This window comes from Takifugu flavidus, chromosome 7 (genome assembly GCF_003711565.1).
Source record: "Takifugu flavidus isolate HTHZ2018 chromosome 7, ASM371156v2, whole genome shotgun sequence".
In the NCBI taxonomy this organism is placed as follows: Eukaryota; Metazoa; Chordata; class Actinopteri; order Tetraodontiformes; family Tetraodontidae; genus Takifugu; species Takifugu flavidus.
Genome location: NC_079526.1, coordinates 1,445,568 through 1,464,628, shown reverse-complemented (window position 1 = coordinate 1,464,628; position 19,061 = coordinate 1,445,568). Strand labels below are relative to the sequence as shown.

The following is a 19,061-nucleotide window of genomic DNA, read 5'->3' as shown; positions in this document are numbered from 1 at the left end:
GAGTACACATTATCTGCGAGTTCTCATTTCCTGGTTCGTCAGCATCAGTTGCTGTTATTTTCATAACCGTAGTCCCTGTAAATGATGACATAACATATGACATAGTTACAAATGTCAACAAACAAACAGGCAACCCACGCAATTGCCTAGGGGCTCGAGCTGGAAGGGGCGACATTAGTCCAGAAATCAGTGACAAAAGGATTGAACTGCTTTACGTGAATACACTGGATGTAATTGCGTTCTGGATCGGTTTCACTGCAAGTCCATTCCACCTGCTGGTGTCAGGTTTATTTTTTTCATACAAATATATTAAAGGGCGGGTAGCTTTGGCACCATTGACAATGATCCACCCAAAATAAGAGATTTTTTATTTTGAAAAAATTCCAGATATCTTATTCTGCCTTCACACCTGACTTCCTGTCCCACACAGACTGTTGCTGCCTAGTGGCTATTGCAGGGGCCCGAGACATGGCTGATATTGATCCATATCAATAACACAACCTGAAGCCTCTGAGATGATGATCATGTCTAGCAGTAGAGATGTTACGATGTGCTGGGGGAATATCAGTTGTTTTCCCAGGTCAACGTGCAGTTGCCAATCAGGAGCTATATGGAGGAGTCCCGTTGATATCTGTGGACCTGCACGAGGTCTCTCTCCTGCTTTTATGAAGGAGATTGCCTTCTTCGGAGCATGATGGTGTTTGGTGGTGCTACCGGTAATGGCCAAGGCTATGCTCTGAGCCACTGCTTTGAGTACCTGGTTGTGGCGCCAGCGATAGCGACCATCAGGGAGCCTCTTCCGGAGCAAAGGGAACAGGTGGGTGTCTCACTCTTTCCCCTCGCATGGAGGTTTGCTGGGTTGGGGAGGGCATCGTAGACTGCCGCCACAAGGAACCGGACGCGGTGGAAGTCTGCCTGCATGATGTTTGACCAGGTAACTTTGCGCTGTAATGTGCTCTCCCACCTTTTCCATGCCCCCTGCTGTCGGAGTCCCACTGCCCTACCCACTCGCTCTTCCTCCACGCCTGCTTGGCCCTCCTCCTGAAGTAGGTGGTTTCTCTCTTTGCCCCAGGCATGGCTGACTTTGGTCTTTGGGAAGTAGCCCAAGCCTGTTCTTCCTGTTGCCACGGCCCCACATAGTGCCTTTTGCCTTAGGCGTGACTCAGCCACCTCCACTGCCTTTTCTGCCTTCCACTTCCTTCCTGTCTTCACCTCAATCCCGGCTGATGACACCTTGCAGTCCCTGGAGTCTCTGTACTGTAGGGCTTCTCTTGTGCGTGCCACCTTAAATTCTTCAGTGAGCCCACTGAAGGGTAGCTGCAGGGTGTTACTTGTCCTGTACAGTACAGCGCTGTTGAGGCTGCAAGGAAGACCCAGCCATCTGCGCAGAAAGCTGCTGATCTTCCTTTCAAAGGATTCCACTGTTGTTACTGGGACTGCATAGACGAGGAGAGGCCACAGGACTCGGGGAAGGATGGAGTACTGGTAGATCCAGGCTTTAAATCTACCAAGCAGGCCAGACTTGTCCACCTTAGTGACCCACCCTCCAAGCTCTTCCATAGACTTCTGGATAGCAGCAGTGTCCTTCAGGCTGGAGTCAAAGAGCTTTCCTTGACTGGTTGCTCCGTGATCGATGGAATTACGGTTCCTGAGATTGAGAATCAGAATTTGTCCACCACTTTCCCCTTCTTCAGTACCATGGACCTTGACTTGGTGGGCTTGAAACTCATCCTGGCAATAGGATGAGTCTCTCTAAACCCTGCAAGATCCACCTACACCCTGGGACTGATGTTGTGACGGTAAGGTCGTCCATGTAGGCTCTTATGGGGGGCTGTCGAACACCTGATCTGGATAGAGGCCCTCTGCACTCCACCTCAGCCGCCTTTACCACCATATTCATCGCCAGTGCGAAGAGAATGACGGAGATGGTACAGCCTGTTATTATCCCTTTCTCAAGGCGATGGCAGTCTGAGGTTACTGACCCTGAAGTGACCCTGAGCCTGAAGTTATCATAGTAATCCAGAATCAGGTCCTTGATCTTACTGGGAACATGGTGTAGGTGTAGCACAAGCTCAACTAGCTTGTGTGGGATGGACCCGTAGGCATTAGTCAGGTCCAACCACAAAACCGCTAGTTCTCCTTTGCTCTCATGGGCCTCTCTGATGAGCTGTGTAACTACACCATTGTACTCTAGACAGCCAGGGGCTCCAGAGATCCCACCCTTCTACACTGAAGTGTCGATGTAGTTGTTCTTGAGGAGAAACTCAGTCAGTCTTCGGGAGAGGATGCTAAAAAACACCTTCCCTTCCACACTCAGTAGTGAGATAGTATGAAACTGGTTGATGTTTTTCGAGTCCTCCTCCTTGGGTATCCAAACTCCCTCAGCACACCTCCACTGGTTGGCTACTTCGCCAGATCACTTTCAAGGCCTTCCACAGATGCCAGAGAATTTCCGGACAGCGCTTGTAGACGAGGTAAGGTACACCACTGGGGCCCAGGGAAGATGTAGAACGGGCTGCCTTGATGACTTCTTCAACCTCCTTCACTCATGGTGTTCTGGAGGAAGCGATTCACTTCCTCCCTTGAGCACTCAAGTTGGCCACTCCGCTTGTCCCCGAGCAGCTGTTTAGAAAACTGGAAGGGATTGGCAATGAAGGCTGCTTGCTTCCTTGCTCTCTCTCTCTCCCGCGCCTCCTGTGCCGCTCTGCTCTGCGGAGAGTTTTCAACTTCTTCCACAGGATGTTATACAGCTCTTTTAAAGCTTGCTTGTCCCCATCAGCAGCTATGATATAGAAAGCAATCCAGGTTGAGTATCAGAATGGAAAAACAGGTCCCAGAGACTCGCACATAAAATGCTCCACTAACTGCAGTTCAGAACAGCCTGTGATTTCACTGTCTTGAGCCAGGTCATTAAAATGCTGTCTATTCAGTTTTTTAAAATAAAGGACAATCTAAACAGGGGAAAAAAACACTTAGAAGAATGTGTCTTATAAAAACTTAGTCCTTTTCTGACATATAGTCAGAATGAGGAGGGTGCCTCACCCTGCCGACAGTGAGATAGTGACTATTCCTTCATGAAAATAACTAGATTTAGTTAACCCGGTATTTCTACCCTAAAGATCACTACTCCAACAGGAGGGTTACTTTAAGTTTAGAGATTGTTTGGCCCACCCTTGGTGCTACCGCCGTGTAACTCTTGTTTCATCCTGCTCCCGCTTACTTTGCTGTTTGCCTGCAGTTGTTAGATTCACTCCTTCACCTTCCCTGCCATGTGCATGACTGTTACATATCAATACATGACAATTGCTGGCTGGGAATAGGGCCACTTTTATCGTGTTTAATTTCATTTAATTGGTGGGGACGGGATGGGCTGATCAGTAACACCCCCTAGGAAGTGCCAGTCATCTCCATTCTCTGTGGCAACTAAGGTCTTTCACCATCTGTTATCTATGAGCACAAGAGCACATTCAGCTGACTGATTCCCACAAAATGCACCACACAACTTCACAGGAAGTCACCCCCCAATGACCATCAAACTACAAGGCTTCCCTCATTGTTATTCTAAAGAAATAGCATAACCTTGACTTACTTCAACATTGTCTGAAACTACTTTTTGGCTGTTCATACATGCAATAATAATATATGGTTCAATTCTTTAATACTCTGTGCAATAACAATTTGTTTAGTACAATATATATACAATATTTGATCATCTATGTACATCGACTAACTTAATGGGACAGGTCAATGGACTGAAAAGTGGACACAAGATTATATGAGCTGTGGCAACAATCTTCTCCTGCTTTTCAGCAATACGGTTCCTAATAAAGGAAGTGGCGTCGGCTGTTTCAAATGAATCTTGATTGACAGCTGTCAATAGGCAGGACAGTCAGCAGCAGCCCATGGGCTGTTTTCACCCATATATGGTGTGAGTACATAAATTGTGTCCTTTGGTCATACTTCCAGGACAATTCACTTGTATGTTTGTTGGTTTTAACAACAAAAATTTCAAACTTTTCCAGTTTAACATGTTCCGAACACAAACCATGTTAAACTTTAAAATTACTGAAGTAAAAATCAAACATGCGGCAACTGAAGTTGGTTGCAGGAAGGACTAGGGAAAGAAACTTTACTCCACAGTGATGTGACAACTACGGACTCTATACTAGATACCCTCCTCTCCCCCTCCTCCTTCTTCTTCCTCACATTAACAATAAACAACCCTCCAGGTGGTCCTGCTTCCTTTCTCAGTCCAAAAACATGCATACAACTTTTATTCAATAAAAATTCATTAAATTCTGATAGTTAAAAAAACATATTTATTTTTAGCATTTAATAATTGTGTCAGCTTTACAGAAAATCAAATCCTGATGCTTAACAATATATTAATGAAAAAATAACCACAAAAACAAACAAAGCCAAAAAAACAAACACACTTTACACATAAAAATATTTGATCTTATTTAATCTGTGGACAAAAGCTGAGGCCAGTGGGCTGGATCGAGGAAAACTGTGCACACACCACTGTAGAACCAAAGTTTTGGCAGGAAGCATTCCACCTCCCAGTTGTCAGTTGACTGGTCATAAACCTCAACCTCAACACTATAGTCTCCCTCCATTCCTTTCCAATGTCCCCCAGTGATTAACAGCTTGCCATCCATTGTTATCAGGCCACCATTCTCATGAAGCATGTGAAGATGCTGGACCTGAAGAAGGCAACAACATGATGCTTAAAAACCTTTAATATTCATTTGCTTGTACTTGAGTGGTATGGGCAGGGAAAAATAAGTAACTCTGAATGTACCTTTTGCCATATGTTTTCTTCTGGATTATAAGAGAATACTTTCTTTGTGTTGTCAGCAACCAGATAGATAACACCATCCATACAGACAGAACGAGGAGAAGACAAATACCTCGGCATGAAGGGTGAACATATGGCGATCCAGCTTTCTAAAAATAAATCAAAATAACAGATTAGCTGTGCATTCCTGTTTTGCCTAAATTACACAAATCTAATTTCTTCGCAGAATGGTTGGCTAAATAGAAGGAGCTTATCAGGTCGACTGACAAACAAAACCCCTGGAAGACAGTCCAGTTGACTCTCTGCTCGACCTCAATGACCTGAATAGATGTTACACTGTTCATGGACATCACAGAATTAATTCAATGTCTTTAATTCAGATAACATCTGGGAGAGGATGTGACCAGTTAATCATATGGTCGTTTATGGTCTAGATCAGGGGTCGGCAACCCGTGGCTCTAGAGCCGCATGCCGCTCTTTAGTGCTGCCCTAGTGGCTCCCTGAAGCTTTTCCATAAATGTGAAAATGGAAAAAGATGGTGTGAATATATTTTTTGTTTTAATATAATTTCTGTAGGAAGAAAAACATAACAAAGATTCTTAATATTTTCCAATGCTGTAAAAATGTGTACCATAAATATTTAATTTCAACATCTCATGACAACGTAAGTTAAACTTAAAGGACCATCGTACAGCTTGTGGTGCGTCATTCTCTCCAGGATGCACTGCAGGGAACATAAAAATGTAATCATCAATGCTCATTATGTATTTGTAGCCTACTTATTATTTAGGCTACTAAGTAGGCTAATATAGCTCATATAAAAACCTTACAGCATGTGTTGCCTTTATAATAAGGCTTATATAAGGCTTTTAATTTTTTGCAGCTCCAAACAGATTTGTTATTTGTTTTTTTTGGTCCAAAATGGCTCTTTCAACATTTTGGGTTGCTGACCCCTGGTCTAGATCAAGAGTCAAAATATGTGTATTATAACAGTGTAACTCAAATGCTGTACAATGATTGCAAGAAATTATACTTTGGATAATACTGAAATAATCTGACTTTTGGTCTGAATAACACACAAAGTTTGTACTCTTTTGAGTGTTTTCTGGGATGTACTCTGGTTTTGTCTGTGTTGCTCCTTATGTACACCTCTCACTGTCTCCCCAGCCCAACCCACACACCTTTTTCCCCTGTATTTAAACCCAGCCTTCACACACTCTCGGCCAGATTGTCTCATGTCTTGCTTTTCAGCAATTATTGATTTCTTGTTTTTCGCCTCTGATTGGCCCTGACCTGCCTTTTCCGTTCTATCCCTGATAAATTATTTTCCTGCCTGAATCTTTCTGATCCATGCCTGTATCCCCTTCCTCGGGGCGGTTTCCCTCTGGTTCTACATGAGCCTGGTCCTGCTCAAGGTTTCTTCCTCTTAAAGGGGAGGTTTTCCTGCCACTGTTACTTGTTAGGGTTCAGGCCCTGGGATTCTGGAAAGCGCCTAGAAACAATTTTGATTGTAACAGATGCTATATAAAGATTGATTTTTGATTTTGATTTGATTCTAAAAGTGAAGATTACAATAACGTGGAAGCCTAATTTTGAAATCTGTACATTTGAGATTTACTTCCACTATTTGTTGCTAATCTGTCCTTCATCCTAGTAAAGGAGCATCCTCAAGAAAGTTTTCTACCAACCTCACTGTCGCTGTTTGTGTGCTGCAACTGGGTCCAGTTTTAACCCATTACAAGGTATTTTATTAAGAACATGAACACATTCTAAGTCTCTCTGTCAGTGCACTTCTGACTCATCAACACACAAACACAAACACACACAGGATTTATATGGCACAGAAGACAACATGAGCACTGATTCACCCGGCTGAAACTGACGGGCCACAGCTTTACGGTCAAGCATCCTTTCTCAGCTCCTGAGCAGCGGAGATGGACTTTGCAATGGCGCCAGCAGTACGCAAGCGTGTCCTACACTTAGTCACAAAGTCAAAGATGTTGGTTTTTTGATAAGGACTCACCATGAACTTCTCCTGAAGTACCTTCAAGGGCCCCCGCACATTATGGCCAAACACCAGCTCAAAAGGGGCTGAACCAAAGAGACTCGTGTTTTGCATCACGTATCGCAAACAACATAAAGGCAAACCATTATCCAAATCTCTATCTGTCTCAAAAGAATATTTCTGTAGCATTTCCTTCAGGGTTTGATGCCACCTCTCCAATTCACCTTGTGACTCTGAGTGGTAGACACTACTTACTGAATGTGACACACCTAAAGCCAGCAAAGTCTGAAGGATTTGGAAAGAAAATTTGTGCCTTCATCCATCTGCACCACACATGTGGTGAAAAACTTTGAGCGCCTTGCTCATTTGTGAACTGATTTTTCTCAGTGGAACGGTCTCAGGAAAATGGATGGATACACACATTATAGTACACATATTATGTTGCCACCGACCAACACAGTCAATGATGACATACTCAAAAGGTGTACCAACATCTGGAACAGGATGCAGGGGCACTGAAGGAACTTTCTGGTTAGAATGACCGGTTAGCTGACAGGTGTGGCAAGTCCTGCAGAAATGTGCCACATCTGCTTTTAAACCTGGATAGAAAAATTGCCTCAGTATGCGGTCATACATCTTCGTTATTCCCAGATGGCCAGACCACACATGCTCATGCGCCAAAGCTAGCACATGCTGATTGTAACCTGCTGGAACTACAATTTATGTACCCAGTCCTCACCTCCAACTCCTAGCTGCAGATCCCACAACACACAAAAAGACCATCTTGCAACAGGTATATAGGTTTATTACTAGGGATGTGGTCACTTTCATCAACCACTGCAACTAAACTATGCTTTAAGGAGGGTCAGACTGCTGTAACTGAATAAGGGTGTCATGGTCCTCGTTAAATTGATGTCATGCGGAAAAGGTACGGCTGCCACAACTTCACCAGGCTGGTGCTCCCTGCAATTACCGAGGGTAGTTTGTCCTCAGAGAAAACTGTGGCAAACAGAGACTCTGACAACTCTTGCTTGGGTAAAGGCGCAGATGCCAAACACACCCGGATGTTCCTTTACCAAAACATCTGACAGAGACTCACCTATGGGTACCATCACCACCTCTGGGGTGGGATACATCTTACCACCTGCCAGGTCGTTGACCAAAATAAAATCAACCACACTGGTGAGAGGGGTCCTGAAAGCTGTAAAGCCACACCAAGCCACAGGACCAGATGGGATACTGGGGAAAATGTGGAAAGCCTGTGCGGACCAGCTGTTAGGGGTCCGAACACGGATCTTTAATACATCCCTGACACAGGCTGCCATCCGATCCTGCCTGAAAGCAGCCACCATCATACCAGTCCCTAAAAAAACACAGGCAGCCTGAACAACTACAGACCAGTGGCACAGATCTCGGTGGTCATGAAGTGTTTTGAGATGCTAGTCCTGCACCGTTTCAAGTCCTGCCTCCCTCAGAACTTTGTCCAGCATCAGTTTGCCTACAGGGAGAATAGGTCAACAGCTGATCCTATCTCTATCTTGTATGGGGGGAGTGGTTAACCCTCTGGAATGAGCCATGGGAGGAAAACACATCACTGCTGCTGTGGATCAATGTAAATTTGTCTGCCAATATTGCAACCTGCTGTAAGGTGGGCACCTTCTGCTCATTATGGTGGGTAATGTTTATACATTCAGGCAGACAAATTTTAAATTCTTCAATTAAGAGCAACTCTCTCAACAAAGCCATATCAGCCACTTTGCATGCTGAATACCACTGGTCAAAGAAGAGACTCTTTTCCTTCTAAAAGTCAGTGTAAGTCTGGCCCTGGCTTTTGGCAAGTCCCCTAAAATGTTACTGTATGCCTCCGGCACCAATTCATATGCTTGTAAAACAGCCCTTTAAGTTTCTCATAGTTTAAGCTACCCACAGTGGAGAGGGAGGCACAGGCTTCCTTGAGCTTTACTATTCAGCTTACACTGTAAAAATATGTTTGCTGAAATATGTCTCTTTCTCCAACTCACGAAACACAAGAACAAGGGGAGTGTTTTTTACTAACACTGAAGCCTATATTGAATGAAGGTGACACAATTGTTGCTACTGGGCTAGTCCGAGCCTTCACCTCTATTTCCTGCATTCGCACTGCCATATCCACTTCGAGCCTTTTCAGCTCCAGCTCTCGGCGAAGCTAAATTCTTCTCCTCCTTCTCACACTGAAGAGGAGCAAGACGTACCCTCACTTATGCATCCAGTCTTGAGTCACCAGCTGTACCACAGTCGGTTGTGAAACAGTTCCTTCTATCATTGGAGATGCCAGAGAAACTTCCCTCCCCTCTACCACTTCACCTGGTCTGGGTAGGTCCTCGTTAAAACCTCTTTTCCCAACAGGGCCTCCCCACCACTGCATCTTTCAACTCTGCCTCACAGAGGGCACAAGAAGCTAAGGTACCATAGTGAATGGTCAACTTTCCAACCAACCCATAAAATCAAAGGTTTTTGTTTTTTGTTAAATGGGTCGTGCTTAGTACCATTGGTACTCACACAACTCATGGTTTGCTCAGAAAGACTGACTTTAGCCTGCATCTCCTACACGATAGTGACATAATAATACGTTACTCTATCAGGCATCTAGTTTGCATACTTAAGGAAATATTGGAGCTCTCTTCTCTCTGGGCTTCATTTCTGAGTTTCTGTGGAAAGTGCACCTGCCTGTTATACTGTGATGTATGTGACCCTGACAATTTTATTACAGATAACAACTTAGTTTGTTAATTGAAAAACTTTAGATAGTACATAGATAAAATAATATTAGAAATGTAGATAATAATATTTATCTTTTATTTCTGTAAACCTGCTGTGTCATATTTTTGTGTAAATTATTCAGTTAAATTCAGTTTAAGCCAACAAATGCATCTATCTACTTTCTAAAGCTGTGTCACATTGTGGGTTCACAGGGCCAATTCTTACATTTTGATTATAAATTATGACGGACCACTTACCGCTACAGCAAATTACTCTGGGAACAACAAATTACTGGATGGTATCAATATTGACCCTATAATTACCGTATTGGCCCGAATATAAGACGACCCTGATTATAAGACGACCCCCACTTTTTCAGTCTTGTTTCAACGCAAAAAACACCGTCTTATATTCGGGCCAATACGGTACTGAGTTGTCACAGCCCCATTCTCCCAGTTCCCTCCTGTCCCTCTGCCCCAGTAATTTTCCACTCTCCCTATATTATAAGCCTCCCCTGCACTCTCAGCCTTTGCCAGATTGTTCTTCAGCTTTTCCATGCAAGACTCTCCAGGACTTATCTGCCTTACCGCCTGTTGCCGAACCTATTTGCCCCTGACCTGCCTGCACCGCCTGTCTCCTGGTAAACTCACCAGCCTTCCGTCCCTGACCATGACTTCTGCCTCAGTGTTTCTGGTTTCTGTCTGCTCACCTGGTCCTGACTTCTCTGCCTGGCCCCAACTTTGCTGCTTCTCATCCCCAGTCTGCTCTGCTGCATCGTTGGCCTCATCTCCTGTAAGCCCCTCTCTGCCACTCCTGCCCGCTGTAAACGGAACTGTACAGTTCTGAGGGTTCACGTCCTCCCCCTCGGTTCCACATCCTGGCTCTGCTCAACCCAATCCCCGAGCCTGAAACCCATAGACTTTGTGTGGACCCTGAGCCTGAAGAACGGACTGTTTCCTGTGTTTCCTTGTCTGCCTGAGTTCCTGTTTGCCCGTGTTCTAATAAAGGTCATTACTAACAGTCCCAGCTTTCCAGAGTGCTGCATTTGGGTCCAAATTGCACCCGTCACATGAGTATCACATGTAACCTAAATGGACCCTGTGATGAGCTGGGGACCAGGGTATACCCTACATCTCACCAGTAGACAGCTGGGATAAGCTCAAGGAAACCATGAGCAAGTGTAGTTTCCTTTCTGTGGAAAGATTGTACAGTGATCTCCATTTCCCAAAAGACTACCACCAAACTACTCGGTGACTTCACGCTCTCGCCCCTTCATTATGATATTTCGTACTGATTGAGTCACAGATTGACCCTCGAACCGGAGGGGTTGATATTCATCCTGCACCAAAGATGACCTGCATCTCTTTCATCACTCATACAGTTCAGAATTCTTTTGTTATACTTACCTATTACAGGGTTGTAACACTGCATTGTCAGTGCATTGTACTTTACAGCACAAGATCCAATAACATAGAGCTTTCCATGGCAAGCTGTGGCAGTGAAGTTAGTCACATATTTTAGGGCAGGACATGTCAAGTTCCAGGTGTTGTTGTAGGGATCATAGTGTTCTACTTCAACATGATCTGCTGTTGTACCTAAAGGAGGGCATGGAAGAAAAATTAAGAGCTAAGGTTGTTTATGCATAGCAGCAAAACATTTGGGAAATTTGTCTATTTCTTCCATATTTCACATAAGTTTGTGAAAAAAAAATCCAAATTAGTATTTGAGTAGATACACCAGCTATTGGAGCTGAAACAACTCCTTACCTCCAATCACATAAATCTCCCCATTGAGTGTTGTAGAAGCATGATTAGTCCGAGAGCGGATCATGGGGGCCACTGTAATCCATCTCTCTTCTTTGGTAACATACTTCCAGGTCTCAGTCGTTGACCAGGTGTTGGTGTTAGGACCTCGTGATCCTCCTGTAATAGAAGTTAAGATTTTGTCATCGTGTCCTTTTCAATTTTTCTAAAACTTTGTGACTCACCTGTAATATAAACATCATTGTTTAAAGAGACCATAGAATAACCCCACTTGTTTGGATTTGGGAAACTTGGTAGTTCATACCACTTTTCTATAGGAAAACAGAAAAATGTGTTCATGTCTGCTCCGACATTGACATAAAAAACAGAGACCAACTAAAAAAGTTTATTTTCTATTGAATGTATGACTTGAATACATTAATTTTGGAAATAAAACTACATTCAAGATGTCTGGTAAAATTTATAAAATCTGAGGCTGATTGGAAGACAGATATGCAAGTTAGAACAACTTGTTTATTACTGGTGCGATATTGAAATTTGCTGCAGTGTCATGGCCATGACCTCTAGTGGGAAATTGTAATACAGCCACTTCCTGTTTAATGGCAACAACATTGAAATTTGCCTCACCGCCACCCTCTGATGAAAAGTTAAAAACTTTAACATTTAACCCCCAAATGACCACAGAGGTCCCTGTAATGAGCTATCAACTCATTCAGGGGTGAAACCTGCTGCATATGCAACTGGGATAGACTGAGCATCTTCCCAGTGAACCCAAAGAGATAAAGTGGTCAATGGAGGGGAAAATAAGCATTCAATTAGTATTCAAATTAAGATTTCAATCTGTAATTTCTCCTTGTGGGATTAAAGATGGTTTCTTCTTCTTCTTCTTCTTCTTTGTGTGAGAGGAGTGCGAGCGGAAGAGAGAGAGCGAAAAAAACGGTGTGAAAGCGTTTCTTTTCCTATTCTTTTCTTGTATGTGTGTGAATGCTGGATAGTATAGTTTGATTTATTGTGCTGTTTTTCGAGTTTATATTGTTTCGAGGTGTGTGTGTGTGGCCGTCATGGCGGCCAACGCCGGTTTGACCGACTTGAGCAGGAAGCACGGAGTCAAGGTGGGTGCGGGCTCCGTGCTTAGTGTGGGGGAGGTGGCACTGGCTGTGGGCAAAAAAATTGGCCACAGCTCAATTAAATCCGCCGCCCATATGAATGACCTTATCCAACGTGCCGCCGTTTATTAGTGATGAGTTCCTGGTACGGGAGCTGTCCCGGCATGGAAAAGTGATGTCTCCCATCCGAAAAATGTTGTCCGGTTGCCGCTAGTCACCACTGCTGAAACACGTAGTGTCTCACCGCAAGCAGGTGCACATGGTCCTCAACAGTAGGACGGAGGAGTTTAATTATCGGTTCATCATCCGGGTAGATGATTTTGATTATACCCTTTTTGCAACCTCCTCCGCCCTCAACCTGTTTTAATTGTAACGTGGAGGGGCACCTAGCCAGGGCTTGTCCGAGCCGCGTTGCCTGGACGTGCCGGCGGCGGAGCCCGCCGCTCCTGCGCCCGTGGCGGCCCGTTCCGGCGGCGAGGCATTGGTGGCTCAGTGCGGAGGGAGGCTCCGCTGCCCTGGACGGAGCGGCAACGGAGTTGCAGATTTTGTATGCCTCTCCTCTCCTCTCCTCTCCTACCTATTCTATCCTCTACCTGTCCTCCCCCTTCTCCTCTCTCTCTACCCAGCCGGCCAACAGCAGGAGGGTCCCCCTACATGAGCCCGGTCCTGCTCAAGGTTTCTTCCTGTTAAAGGGGAGTTTTTCCTTGCCACTGTTGCTTGTCTGGGGTTAGGCCCTGGGATTCTGGAAAGCGCCTTGAAACAATTCTGATTGTAAAAGACGCTATATAAATAAAGATTGATTTGATTTAATTTGATTTTATCAAAGTGTCATTAAGGCATGGGCCCTTTTTAAAGTTGAAAAAAGAACCAGCTCTGACTATCTGTATTGGCTGCTAAGGGAACCCACGGTGCACGGAGCCAGGCTGGATGTCTCGGCCGAAGCCACGCCAAGACTGACGGCTGCGCTGTGGCGGACCCGGACCTTACTCCTCCAGCACGTAGTGGCCGTGGCAGGGCCAGGCCTAACGGGCGCAGAGGCAGTGGGTTCCCTGTTGGGCATCCGCTCTACCCAGGCAGCCAAGGGGGTGCTTCGGCTATGGACAAACACACTCAGCACGAGAGAGAGGCGTCTCCTTGAGGACTATGGCCAGGGGACCGAACCCGACAGCGAGGACCCCTTCCCAGAGATCTGGCTGGCTGCCCATCTCGAGAATCCAGTCGGTCCTCTCCCCAGACCATTAAAGACTTTCTCCCTGCAGGCAGTTGAGAAGAAAACCCTGTATTACAACTGTGTGAGGGTACTCAACAGGAGAGGACTGTCGAACAGGAACACCAGCGTGTGGGCTGATCGGCTGGGAGGGGATGGAGCCCGCCCCTGCTGGACGGTCCTTTACAAGCCGCCCCTGAAGAAGAGGACCTCCAGTGGAGGATCTTACATGGGGCCGTTGCCCTGAACGCTCTTCGCTCTAAAATGAACACTGCTGTGTCGGACCAGTGCCCGTTTTGTTCCGGGCGAGAGACTGTGTTCCATGTGTACAGTGAGTGTGAGAGGCTCACTGTACTTTTTAATGTCATGAAAGGTGTTTTTAATGGTTTTAATGAATCCTTTTCGATCAAAGCTCGAGGGTACTGCTCGCAACAAGTGGCAGCTCCTAAATTTTTTTTGCGGAAAAGCCAAAATGGCTATATACATCTCAAGGAAAAACAAAATCGCTAAATCTGGAGATTGTGAGGCCACCTCTGTGTGGCGCTGTAACGTCCGTTGTAGGCTGAGGTAGGATTTTGACTTTTATAAAATGATAAATGACCTCAGCCACAATATATGGTGCCACAAAGATATATTACGCACTGTCACAGAGAAACATTTGCTTTTAGCACAACCCCTTGTGGGATAAATTATATTTGCTGTTCCCTAATATTTATTTATTTATTGTTATTCTGTGTGTTTCTAAACAGGGTGTCTTGTGTCCCTGTGTAAATTTTTAATAAAGTCTTTTTATAAAAATAAATAAAAATCTTCTTCAAATCTCTAGCAGGGTTTTGTTTTGTTTTGTTTTTTATGTACAAGCCCTGAAAACTGGACTTTCTGCTGAAATTAGAGGGTGGCTTTAAGAGATTTTTTTTGTACATCACGTGGTGTTTTGTGCATCTTCATACATTCGGGTGAAACAGTATCCAGGGGAGCTGTGATAACTCCCATCTAAGTAGCACCCTAGAGTGATGTTTTTCACTTCTTTTTCACACTTTCACAAAATTGGCAAAAGCATCACTGTAAAAGAGTAAAAGTTAATTTTAACTTAAAAACATGAAAAGAAGAGAAATAGATGAAGATGTTGGTCAAGATGAGATAGAAATATTGGCTGCTTGAGCTGATAGCAACGATAGCAACAACATTGGTAACAATTCCACAGAATCACGTCATTATATCCCATTAAAAGCTGCCCAATCGAATATTTTATGCGCCACATTCAGAAATTATCCTGATTGACATCATCTAATTAAGTATACAGCACAGAAGAACTAGATGTTATGGGACTGTGATGCCAGCTTTAAGGTTTAAACATTTAAACAAAGGAAACTAGGTATAAACTGACAGAATGTCTGAAATTGGTGAAATTCAAGACACTTTCTTGAATTAAGTTCACTCAGTTCCTAGCAAAGCATAGTGTTTTATGGAGGTTTGGAGAGAGATGAGAACCTGAAGAAGACACACTAGCAAAGAGAGCCTTTTTACTTAGTTTTCCTTGTATTATATAATTAAAAATAAAACTGGAGGGGAAACAATCAGTCAAATTTAGTAGATATTCCTTTAAGTGGTTCCTTTCTCAAAGCAGTATGAATGTCATGGCCTGTGTGTTTTGTGCTGTTTGTTTGTGTTTTGTCTCTGCTCAAACTAGCCACAATACCCCACAATGACAAACTAAATGGCTAGTGGATTGTACATTTAGCACCTTTAATGCTGAATTTCTGTCCTGAATTGTGAGTGATAGCAAAAACTTTAGCATACCACCACAGCATAAGCAACATTTTGTGAAAGGGTCTGAAACTATTCAGATATCACTCTACGTATATTTATGTTAAACTGTTTCCATTGTTTCTCTCTTTTTATCAAACCTTCCCGCAAAGCTGTTCTTTAAAATTTAGACAAATTTAAAATGTGTGTGGGTGTGTGTGTGTTTGAGTGTGTGTATGCATGTGTGTGTGTATCTGTGAGTTTTACAAAATAGTTTGTACTTGTTTTGGTGTTGTAGAAGGTACAGTTCCTGTGTCCCCTTCTGTGCTGTATTGGGTCTCGAGGTTCATCTTCATCAGAGTCATCACTGTCAGAGTCATCCAGGGAATGACTTCCTATTACAACCAGTACATCTTGCAGGTTGGACTGTGGACTCTGATGGTTGTGTGTGTCCCTAAGTTGTGGTTCCAGATTCATTTTCTGGAAGAGTCAAAAAGTATTGTGTCATACAAAAGCATTTAGATTCAGCAGAGTGTGTATTTACTCACCTCTCTGTAAATGTTTTGCACGGCCTCAAAGCTGGTGGTACAGGACTGAAGCAGACTATTCTTCAGCAGGGTGTTAGAGACGTAGTCCAGAGTGAGAAGACAAAGACGGGACAAGCGAAGAAGTTCAGGTAAGTGGAGGAGCCGAGATTCTGTATGATGCTCGACCCATTTCAAGATGGCATCCACACGGGTACTCTCATCTCGTATCTGTAGTCCTTCATCTGAGAGGCAGGAAACCAGCCTATTCTTTTCCAGCTCTAAAAACTCCTCACCCTGTTGAATAGCTTCAAAGTGCTCCAAAAGGAAGGCCCAAGCCTTTGCCATTATCTCAGGGCAGCCGTGAACTGCCCCAAATTCCAGAATTCCAAGGCAGTTAGTTTCATCAATCTGGTGCTGAAGGTAGCGGCTGCACACACTTCTCACCGTCTGGAATTGTAGTTGACTAGAGGTGCATATCAAGCCCTCGACATTGTTTTGATTGATAGTCAGTTTACCTGTGTAAGCAAAGTCCAACAAACAGCTGAGTATGTCAGGATCAACACTATGCAGCTCCACACGACTAGTTATACTCTCCACAAAGTTTCCTGAAAACATGCTATGGAAGTACTGGCTGCAGAGGGCCAGAACAGCCCGGTGGCAGGGGAAGTCTCGACCTCCTGCACTCAGAGTCACATCAACCAGTTTGGGCTGAGAGCAGAGAGAGCGTAAGCCCTCCAGAATGCTCTGTGGGTGGGAGGACAGGCAGAAGTCTAGGTCATCTACATTACGCACCATGGTCAACCTTGAAGAAAATACAGAAATAATTATGTGAGTATGCAGACAAAATAAACACTAGGTTTGATACAGTCATTGACCATCCCATTAGAATGGCAGAATCAAATCTAGCTAAAGTTGAATTACAAAATTGTGTTTTCTTTCTTATGAAGTAGAATTTTAACAGACAGTATTAAATGATTAATCTGCTGCTTGACAACACCACCGTGGGAAATTCTCCCAGGGATTTCTTCAAATGGACTAACCCCAAAAGAGGAAAATAAAGGCACTTGAGTCCATTAGCAAATGAGGCTGAGACGGCAGTTTGGTGGTACAAAAATAAATGTATTTTTACTGATTAATTAAAACTCTGGTGGTACAATCACTCAAGAGTGAGACCTACTCTGACAGATGGTTCCAGGAAAAGGGGATCCCAGAGATGCCACCTGGAACACATAAGTAATAATGGCTTAGAAAGAGAAAACTAAAAAACAAAATAACTAATCACAGTGAAAAATGAGACCCAGAGAACAGGATTTTCAGAATTGATCATAGTTCAGCACAATAAAAAACCCATATCAAATATGACTACAATCACCAAAATAAACAAATCTCCAGGATAGATTTATTTGGGATTTGAATGAAACCAATTAATATTAAGGAAATAAAGGTTATTGTTATTGTTCCTGCATTGTTCTCTCTCTCTGGCCTGCATGCGCGCGCACACACAAACGTGCACACACTAGTCCAGGTGAGGCGAAGCATCCATGGTTTTACACATAGACTAACTGCTGTTACACAGTGACACTATCACCTACAGCCCTGCAATAGTGAACAGATAAAACATTAACAACTTCCAAATGATGAAATGATGAATTTGATTCAAGGGGAAGTTAAGAGGAAATTAATCCATCAAGCTGAGCAACTGTTCCTCAAGAGTTTTTGTGCCTCTCATTGATGTGAAAATGTTTTAGACTTTTGGGCAGCAAACAAACTTTGTATGACACCCCAGATTATATTAGTGAAACTTGTATGGTATTTGTGAAGAAGGGAGGAAAGAAATCTTACTGATGTTCTGTATATATATATATATATATATATATATATATATATATATATATACATACACACACATATATACATATACACAGTATATCACTTTGGATCAGGTCCAGAACAAAAACCACTGTACTAACACTTCTAGATTAACCAGATTAATCCGGAGTCTAAGCGTTCATATATATATATATATATATATACACACAGTATATCACTTTGGATCAGGTCCAGAACAAAAACCACTGTACTAACACTTCTAGATTAACCAGATTAATTCAGAGTCTAAGCGTTCATTAAAACACACTTTCAGATTTGTGAAACCTGTTTCATATTTGCAGAAAAGCCACATTTCTCCGGATCTATGCCAACCATTCTAGAGCATTCCCCCTCAGCTGAAGCCACCAAAACAAATAAGTATAGCCTGCCACACTTACATAAAAAAAGTATCCATCTAAGACAGCAAAGTCTCAAGTCTTTCAAAAGCTGTCTCTTTGATGTGTGCACATTTATGCTGTACATGTATAGAGACAGATATATGTGTGTCTGTACCTGTATAGAGACAGTTTAACAGATATGCTTAAGTGCTGCTCAACAGGCTCACAATCATCAGCATATTTAGCAAATGACCTTTGACTTTGAATCTCTTCTCTCGACAACCAACAAATAACTCATGATCATTCAACGTAAACGAGGAACCAGAAAAATAACTCACTACAGTGACAGGAGGTGAAAAAAGAAAGTTATCCTTGCTGTTGGAGAAGTTGAAAACATGAAGGGGGGACGCAGGGCTTCCGATGGGACAGACTATATTTAGGACTCTCAAATTCCAAACAACAGTCATGGACGTGGCAGCTGCATTTACAGGCATGTTCTTGTGTGCACAGATCAACCTGGTTTTGGACACAAGAGGTAAAATAAAAGACACAAAGGACACAAAAAAGAAATGTTATTGTTTGAAAAGAATTAACATATCACATATTTTAAAAATGTGTAACATGTGCTCAACATGCTCAAAAATACTAGGAAGGAATAAAAAACAGATGATACTTCCACCATATAGATCGATCTGTGTGTGTGTGTGTGTGTGTGTGTGTGTCCATCCATCTCTTCATCAGTGCCATGGTTATTGGATGTTTTTTACTTGTCGGCCTCAGAGCACCACAGAAAATAGTGTCTCTTACCAACTCAACACTTTTCATATGGACCAGATGCTGATGGTTTCATTTTATAGATCTTTTGTGGAGACTTCACAGTGAAAGAATGCAATCTTGATCACCCCTGACCATGCACCTCACCAGAAATAGGCAGTTTCTCCAATACAAGTATTTAAAATG

General features: G+C 43.4%; 1 protein-coding gene and 1 pseudogene across 1 annotated transcript; both read right to left on the bottom strand.

The window, feature by feature from the left end:
• Positions 1-280: 280 nt before the first annotated feature.
• LOC130529045 (uncharacterized) lies at positions 281-3,205 on the bottom strand (annotated as a pseudogene).
• Positions 3,206-3,842: 637 nt separating this feature from the next.
• Positions 3,843-18,624, bottom strand: klhl30 (kelch-like family member 30). Its single transcript, XM_057037745.1, has 9 exons — positions 18,440-18,624; positions 17,072-17,114; positions 15,916-16,696; positions 15,649-15,847; positions 11,533-11,619; positions 11,312-11,467; positions 10,952-11,140; positions 4,805-4,950; positions 3,843-4,706 (listed from the first exon to the last, which is right to left on the bottom strand). Exons 3-9 carry the CDS (start codon positions 16,687-16,689, stop codon positions 4,464-4,466), a joined length of 1,794 nt encoding a protein of 597 aa, XP_056893725.1. The 5' UTR covers positions 16,690-16,696; positions 17,072-17,114; positions 18,440-18,624; the 3' UTR covers positions 3,843-4,463.
• Positions 18,625-19,061: the final 437 nt, after the last annotated feature.